The 8,956-nt window shown below is 39.7% G+C and overlaps 1 protein-coding gene across 2 annotated transcripts; it reads right to left on the reverse strand.

The window, feature by feature from the left end:
* Positions 1-292: 292 nt before the first annotated feature.
* Positions 293-5,663, reverse strand: LOC133645249 (zinc finger protein 664-like). Of its 2 annotated transcripts, XM_062040150.1 has the most exons (3): positions 5,248-5,663; positions 2,348-2,812; positions 293-2,269 (listed from the first exon to the last, which is right to left on the reverse strand). In XM_062040150.1, exons 2-3 carry the CDS (start codon positions 2,704-2,706, stop codon positions 1,627-1,629), a joined length of 1,002 nt encoding a protein of 333 aa, XP_061896134.1. In that variant the 5' UTR covers positions 2,707-2,812; positions 5,248-5,663; the 3' UTR covers positions 293-1,626. The 2 variants fall into 2 exon arrangements, with proteins under 2 accessions (XP_061896134.1, XP_061896133.1); XM_062040149.1 differs by having other exon boundaries at positions 293-2,812.
* Positions 5,664-8,956: the final 3,293 nt, after the last annotated feature.

Genomic DNA, 8,956 nt, shown 5'->3' on the forward strand with positions numbered 1-8,956 from the left:
ATGTACATGGTTGTGTGCATGTTCCAAATAAGAGTTCATCTATGGAATCATTTATATTTGGAAATGAAAATATGAAACACACCATATATAAAAACACTCTTACTGGTAAGTATAAAACTGAATTATGAAGATCTGTATACACATTATGGAACATTTGTTTTATTTTTTAAGTACATTTATATTTAAAAAAAAAAAGGGTTGGCAAAATGAACTGACGCTTCAGCCTACAACTTTTCAAAAGTTTATTCTTTAGAAGTACACAATGTTGTATATTAATACATGCACTTGACTGAAATAAACAGCAGTGATCTAAAACATGTCATCTATAAATGTTAGCATCATATTAACAATGATGTCACATGTCACATGTGCTCATGTTAGTCAAGTCAAAGTTTTGACACTTTATTTTAAATCCTGCAGCTTCATTTTCTGCGGCTGTTACTTGTTTCTTCCACTGGTACTTATATATATATGTATCATTTGCTGCTTTCTTTCTTTCACTGGTACTTATATATATGTATCATTTGCTGCTTTCTTTCTTCCACTGGTACTTATATATATGTATCATTTGCTGCTTTCTTTCTTCCACTGGTACTACGGGTGTAACGGTACACAAAAATTTCGGTGTAGAGGTCACGGTTCGGTTCATTTTCGGTACAGTAAGAAAGCAACAAAATATAAATGTTTTGGTTATATACCAAATTTGTAAACAATGGCTTTATCCTTTTAACATTGGGAACACTATAATAATTCTGCCCATGTTAATCAACATTAAACTGCCTCAAGTTGTTGCTCAGATTAAATAAAATGACAAAACTTCTACATAAAAAAAGTGCAGCATTAAACAGTTTCAAGTCAACTCATCATGCTTAATTTATTACAGCATTTGGGAAGCCTGTAGTTGATTTTCATTATGTGCATTTTATATTTGTATCAACATGTGACAGCAGGGACCCTGCCATTCAAAACTAGGCTGCTCCATTACTAATGATTAATGTAACTAGCTGAAAAAATAGTACAATAGCAATAGGAGAGACTATTCATCCCTGAACACCATGGAGTTCATGTAGGCTTTATGATGCACTTACATTATTATATCAACTATCAGAGACAGAAACTCTTCATTTAACATAATGTCCTTTTTTGCTGCTTCAACACAGCTCAATCAACACAGAAAAAGGTCAAGTGAAATAACAGACAGACAGGGCTTTGCTGTCCGTAACACACACACACCGCAAAATGAGCTAACGTTACGCTAAAAGCGAATTAGCCTTCACCTCAAGCCAGGACTGCGAGCGAGCTGAAACGGCAGTTTATATTTCTAGAAGGTCAACGGGCTCATCATGATGTTACTAATAGTTGACTGGGAGGTGTTTATTATAACTTGGGGAGAGTCCGCTGCCTGATGCTTACCTGCTAAATGCTAAGAACCGACTACATGCGCAGAAGGAAGCGGAGCAGCTTGTTAAGACTTTAGCTTTATATGTTCGTGTGGAAACTCGTTTGGTACACCTCCGAACCGAACCCCCCGTACCGAAACGGTTCAATACAAATACACGTACCGTTACACCCCTAATATGTATCATTTGCTGCGTTGTTTCTTCCACTGGTACTTACATATATGTATCATTTGCTGCTGTTGTCAGCAGCACACTTGTGTTTCTTCCACTGGTACTTATAGGAGAAGCTTTCACCACACACACTGCAACTCAACACCTTCTCACCCGTGTGTGTCCTCATGTGTTTGACAAGTGTCGATCGGTCAGCAAAGCTTTTGTCGCAGCTCGAACAGGAATATGGTCTTTCGCCAGTGTGTATTCTCATGTGTACTTTCAAACAGTGACTTTGTGTAAAACCTTTGCTGCAGATTGAACAAGAAAAGGGTCTTTCTCCCGTGTGTATTCTTATGTGTATTTTCAGATGCTTATTCTGTTTGAAACCTTTCCCACAAAAAGGACAGTCAAAGGGCTTCTCCCCAGTGTGTATTCTCATGTGGATTTTCACATCTTCCTTCCGAGAGAATCTTTTACTACAGACTGAGCACATGTATGGTTTTTCTCCGGTGTGTATTCTCATGTGTCTCTTCAGGTTACGACGGCGATGAAAGGTTTTATCACAGTGAGAACATGTCAAGTGTGCTTTAGTATCTTCATCGTCGGAGTCAGGAGATTGTGACGTCGTGTCGTCACTATCTGATAGTGGAGATAACATCTTGTCTGCTGGTGGTCCTCCACTGTGGTCTCCATCATTAGAGGCAGGAGAGTGTGACCTTAATTGTGGAGATGAAATCTTGTCTGCTGGTGGTCCTCCACTGTGGTCTCCATCATCAGAGGCAGGAGAGTGTGACCTTAATTGTGGGGCTAACATCTTGTCTGCTGGTGGTCCTCCACTGTGGTCTCCATCAGAGTCAGAGTGTGACCTTGATTGTGGGGCTAACATCTTGTCTGCTGGTGGTCCTCCATCATCAGAGTCAGGAGAGTGTGACCTTGATTGTGGGGCTAACATCTTGTCTGCTGGTGGTCCTCCATCATCAGAGTCAGGAGAGTGTGACCTCGACCGTGGAGCTGAGATCTTGTCTGCTGGTGGTCCTCCACAGTGGTCTCCACCAGCTTCTCTTGTCATGTGTTGAGCTGAGCTGCTGCTTGGAGGCTTTTCCTCTCTCTCCTCATCATCTTCACCCTTCACAAGCACACCAGTCACTGGCATCTTGTTGACATCAAGCTCCTCCAAGAGACTGATGCTGTGGTCCTCCTCTTCCTCTTTAACGTGGGAGGGGCTGTGGTACCCACTGATCCATCCCGGTGGTCCACTCCTGTTGAAATATCAACAATTATATTGATATAAGTGATGATTTGATTGTTTAGCACTTAGCAACACTGCTACATGATGCTTAGTGTCTGACTAAAGCTGCATCTTTTTAGGAAAGCTCCTAAAACTTGAAGATCCTCCTCCTTCAACATTAAAAGGTTCTGAACCATCTTTTGTCCCAAAGTAATCATCATTGGCTCTCACAAAGTCTGCGTGATTAGCATTGTTGTTGATGGGGAAAGGATCTGTGGTTCCTCATTCACACTCAAACCGGCTCAGGAATCTCCGTGAGATTGATTGTATTTTGATCATATCTATTTATGTAAGTCTTGTGCTGTCATAAATCTGATGTATGTGATAGCTTCATAAGGGGGGCAACTTGAGTTTCACTTTCATTCTCACTTATTAGCGATAAAGTGTCACTCTGCTGCTGCTGTTGTTGTCAAACACCTGACTGGCTGTCACTCCACATCTTGGCTGGTTTGGATCGAACGCTTTTATTCCCGCTCCTCTTCTGCGCTTTATTTTTGTATGGAAATTAGTGTTTTGGAAGGCCAGGAACATGGAATAACTTCATGGTGTGAAAAGGGACGCGAGCTGACAGCCGTCACAACAATCATGTTTCAGCCTTTTGGGCGTATTTTTAAGCACAGAAATGAAGATAAAAATAAATAAACGTCTTTCAAATATAATGCATCTTTATAAACCACATTTATGAGACGTTTGGGGGCCCCAGGCAAGTTGGCCCCTGACTACAGTCTTTGGCCAATAACTACTCACCTGGGGCCGTACTTATCAAGCTTCTTAGAGTGCCATTTTACACTTAAGTCCTGAGAATTTGCGAAATTTAGTCCTACTCTCAAACTTAAGAATAAAAGCTTTTTATCAACGTTCTTAAGTCTAAGAATCACTCCTACTCTCCACGATATTTAAGAGACCTTCAGAGGTGTCTTAAGTGGTTAGGAGTTGCCAGCAGGGGATGGGACTGAGACGAGAGAGACGTGCGCGAACGTTCAGGGAGCGGAAGGATGTCCTGGATTTGTTTGATAACGAGCAGCTGATCAAAAGGTATCGTATAGACAGAGCGGGTATTATTTTTGTCACAGATTTAATACTTTTCGATTCCTTGTTGATTTCTGCATGTGGCTGCAGTGGGCTAGTATATATAGAGCCACCCACACCAGTTTCAAATTAGTTGCCTAATTAATGAATTGGAAAGAAAATGTTATGAGAGTAGCGTATGTGAGGTGAGTGACGTCAGTGAGTGTGTGGGCGAGAGAAGAGAGGGAGCAGTAGCGTGAGTGCCGGCGGGGACTAGTTTGTTTTGTATTATTTTGTAGTTTATTGTCAAAATATACACTCCCATTGTCCACTTAAATATTTCTAAGATATTTCTTTATTCTTAGACAACGGATCCCCTTCCGTGATTGGTCATTTCTATGGACACAGAAATGACGTCACCTAAAATTGCGTTTACGGCACATAGTAATGTCGTAATTCAGCTCTGAGTGTGACACTTAAGATTCAGTCCTACACTTCGCTGAAAGTGTGAGTAAGACGCTTGATAACTAACTTTTAAGTGCGGCTTTCAGCGAATAATTTATTTACTCTTAAGTCAACTCTCAGCAGACTTCTTAGGAGTAATTCTAAGAAGCTTGATAAGTACGGCCCCTGGTCTAAAGACTTTAAAAGTTCAAGTACCAATGATAGTCACACACACCAGGTGTGGTGAAAATTGCCCTCTGCATTTGACCCATCCCCATGTTCGCCCCTTGGGAGTTGAGGGGAGCAGTGAGCAGCAGCGGTGGCCACGCCCGGGAATCATTTTTGGTGATTTAACACCTTATTCCATCCCTTGATGCAGAGATGTAATGGCTCCCATTTTTATAGTCTTTGGTATGACTCGGCCGGGGTTTGAACTCTCGACCTACCCATCTCACGGCGGACACTTGTGATGGGTCAAATGCAGAGGATCATTTCGCCACACCTAGTGTGTGTGTGACAATCATTGCTACTTTAACTTTAACTTAATATAAAGTTGGTAATAAGGACATATAAAGTTAGTAATAACATACAAAGTTAGTAATAACAAAGTTAGTAATGACATATAAAGTTAGTAATGAGGACGTATACAGTTGGTAATGAGGACATAAAGGTTAGTAGTGAGGGCATATGCAGTTGGTAATGAGGACATATGCAGTTGGTAATGAGGACATGTACAGTAGTTAGTAATGAGGACATATGCAGTTGGTAATGAGGACATATACAGTAGTTAGTAATGAGGACATATGCAGTTGGTAATGAGGACATATGCAGTTGGTAATGAGGACATATGCAGCTGGTAATGAGGACATATGCAGTTGGTAATGAGGACATATGCAGTTGGTAATGAGGACGTATACAGTTGGTAATGAGGACATATAAAGTTAGTAAACAAACCTGATGTGTGTGACACAACTTGATGTTTCTTCCAAACTGCGTCCAGTCGTTGACGTTGTGGCTCCTTCTCCACTTTACTTGGACAAAGTTCCCCCTCAACTACTCACTGATTCCCCCACACTGGCAGCATTAGTACGTCACACATTTCCACGCATCACGATTTGTACGTCACACGTGACATTTCACACGTCATCGCTATTTGGCCACACTTCCGCCTCTCTTTGCTAGCAGCTAGCAAGCTCCCTAGCATGCTAAGCTAAGCTCGCCAGAGAAGCGTCGAGTTCCTCCTGACACAAATAATGAATAACGTCCAGTTTGTCCCGCCGTAGGTGAACAGGTAGAAAGACAAAATGAGCATTAACGCGGACATAAAAGTTCACACTGTACTGGTGCCTTTTTTAGGACAGATTTCTAGTAAAGACACGACGATCAGTTTGCGCATGTGCACGGGCACGTCACTTCCTGTAGACGTTTCCTTCTACGTTGTTGCAGACCGAGCCAGTGCACCCTCTGGATGTAAATGACCATGAATGTGTGTATGTGTGTATAGATGTAAATGACCATGAATGTGTGTAATAGTGTGATGTTGTTGCGCTATATTATGAATTAGACAGGGTGTTATGTTTTATTTTGAAGTATCGCTTTTATTTTAGGAAGAACCGGATGTCTGGTGTCTTTTCGGTTATTTACTTCCTCTTCCTTCGGACTTTGAATGGAAGGTAATAGTTCTTCACTGCTCCGTGTTTCTTCATATTGTAAATATTCTTCCTAAACGTTCCTTTTAAAAGTTAACCCAATAATGTTGTGGGTATAAGTAATGTGTTGGTTTAAGTAATTTGCTGCACCATTTCGTTTATTTAGAACTAGAGCGTCGACTGTGTGAATTGTTTGGTCGCATTTACGCATGGTACTATTTACACCACACAGGAGCAGATATCAGTCCGCCAGAAAGCTGAAACCTGTGTATGTGTTTCGTATTTCCAACACAGGTATGTGGATTTGTGCATTATTTTTTTATGATAAAACGTTTTTGTTAATGTAATTAATTTTTTTTTTATATGATGAATGTTTGTTACTTCCTCTTCCTTTCGGACTTTTGAGTGGAAGGAGCAGATATCAGTCCGCCAGAAAGCTGAGACCTGTGTGTGTGTTTCGTATTTCCAACACAGGTTACCAATAAATAATGAAACGACGGCATGGTGAAGTGTCTTTTATTTTTTTTAAAACTGCACAACGCAGAATAAGACTCACTACATGTGTATAGATGGTAGATGTAAATGATCATGAATGTATGTATGTGGGTATAGATCAGTGGTTCTTAACCTGGGTTCGATCGAACCCTAGGGGTTCGGTGAATTGGCCTCAGGGGTTCGGCGGAGGTTGAACAAGGTGATGTTCATGCACGGTTTAGTATGGGGAACATATTCACCATTAATTAGTTGCTTATTAACATGCAAATTAGTAATTAGCAGAGGTGGGACCAAGTCATTGCTTTGCAAGTCACAAGTAAGTCTCAAGTCTTTGCCCTCAAGTCTCGAGTCAAGTCCCGAGTCAAGACAGGCAAGTCCCGAGTCAAGTCCAAAGTCAAGACTGGAAAGTCTCAAGTCAAGTCACAAGTCCTGCATTTTGAGTTTCGAGTCCTTTCAAGTCCTTTTAACCACAGACTAATATTTTTACACAGATTGTGTATGCTTTTAAACCGCTGTATTTATTTATTAAAACAAGTGCATTTGAAATAGCAGGAAAAAAAATAGTACTGACATTGCAATTCATAATAGCACTATTAACCAGTCATTTTAATAGTTTAAACAATTTTAAACATTTAACTCATTCCTTTACAGAATAAACACATTTGCAAAAACAAATGCAACTGTACTTATTTGTACAAAAGTGTTAACATTGTATTTCCATGACATATTGCATTGTAACTAGTTCCACAGCAGTTTCTATTCTGTTCTTACCTTATCTCATTGATCTCATCTCATACTGTACGTGTGTTTATGTGTGCGTACACATGAAAAACATAACAAATACATGAACATAACAATGAACAGAGTTTTACTTTTTAGATGTCAGGGCCCTATGCAATATGTACACATATTCTTAATACAGTAAACATTTTAACTGACCTTTATTTGACTATGTTTGTCTTTTTGTAGGTGGCTAAAATACACGGTGCTGCTGACCGCCGTCTAACGTTATGTTACTGTGTGTGATACATTGACTAACGTAACGTTAAGTGTAGGTACCTCATGCAACCCTGCTTAAAAAAATCACTTGATAAAAAGTATGAATAAGGTAGAAAACTGCAGTGGACGCAACAGATTGCTGTGTTTGAAATGATGTTATAACCATAGACATCTTATAAGTAGACGCAGTATTGGTTGCTGTGACGCGAGCATATTGCATCTTGAAGTGGTGATGAGGAGCCGGCGAGCAGCCTAAACTGACAGTTGACAGGTAGAAAACAAAGATGCCGGGCTGGTGTTCAGCGTTTTTCTGCTCAAATGAGCGGACTGTTGAAAATAGGAATCGGGGGATTACTTTTCACAAGTAAGATTTAACATTAATGTACTATTGGTTGTATTTTATGAAAATAACATTACCACATAGTTGAGAAGGAGCAAAGATCTTCAATATTTGTATGTGAAAATCACAAATAAATCTTCTGGGGGAGGATGACGACCCTACAGGGATTTGCTTTACAAACTTTCAGACCCACCTAAAACAAAATTCACCAGCCGCCACTGATTATGATGCATTCTCATTTTAGGCAAAATATAAGACAATACTTTCTTAACAGTATAATTGTAACCAGGAATACGTCTTCAAGTAACAATATTCAAATACTAACATTGTTGGGTAAGACAGCATTTGGTTTTATTCTTAATCCAGTGAAACAGATTGGTGGTTTTAGCTGATATAAAGACTTTCAGGTGTTTATATATGTTTAAGTATTTGGCAGACGCTTTTTCCAAAGTGACATACATAAAAAATACATATATAACAATCACTGTAAACATGATAATTTAAGGGAAGAATGTAATACAAAGTATCAATACAAAGTGTCAAGACAGAATAAACTCTCTGCTGCTGCAGCAACAGAGATACGGTCTATAAGATATATAGATATCTAATGTATTCATACATTGTTTATGTAGGATATACGCATGTATATATAACGTAATTATATTGTTTCTTCAACTTAAAAAATAGCTGACCTTTTTTTCCCCCCTTCTCTGGGCTTATATTCCCGGTTTTGATCTCGGACGTCTGGTCACTTATAGCATATAAGAATATTATATTACTGTTAAGCAAACTATGAATAATAAAATATGTGTCCGTTATCATAGCTACACGTATGACAAAAAAGCGTGTGAAAATGAGTGGTATTCAGTGAGGTAAAATGAATTAAATGCGCTGACAGTTCATTGCTCCTGCCAAATGAATTGCACTGAGTGGAGCGGATCACCACTCCAAGATGGCGGCCCCGCGTCTCGTCTGGGCCAGTAAGCAGTAGCGCTCGATGCTGCGTACCCTTATAAGATGTCTATGGTTATGACGTTAGCAGTTAGTTTACAGCCTCACTGATTTAACTACACAGCAAATAAAAGTCACGTTACTTAGCCAATAAACGTTATCTTACATTCAAAACTTACCCTTCTTTGTGCAACTTCAAATGTCGAACGAAGTTGGAAGTTGTTGCGTC

This window comes from Entelurus aequoreus, linkage group LG28 (assembly GCF_033978785.1).
Source record: "Entelurus aequoreus isolate RoL-2023_Sb linkage group LG28, RoL_Eaeq_v1.1, whole genome shotgun sequence".
Taxonomy (NCBI): Eukaryota; Metazoa; Chordata; class Actinopteri; order Syngnathiformes; family Syngnathidae; genus Entelurus; species Entelurus aequoreus.

Excerpts from the sequence above, each read along its gene's own strand:
- LOC133645249 (XM_062040149.1), bottom strand. The coding sequence starts at position 2,706 with ATGCCAGTGACTGGTGTGCTTGTGAAGGGTGAAGATGATGAGGAGAGA.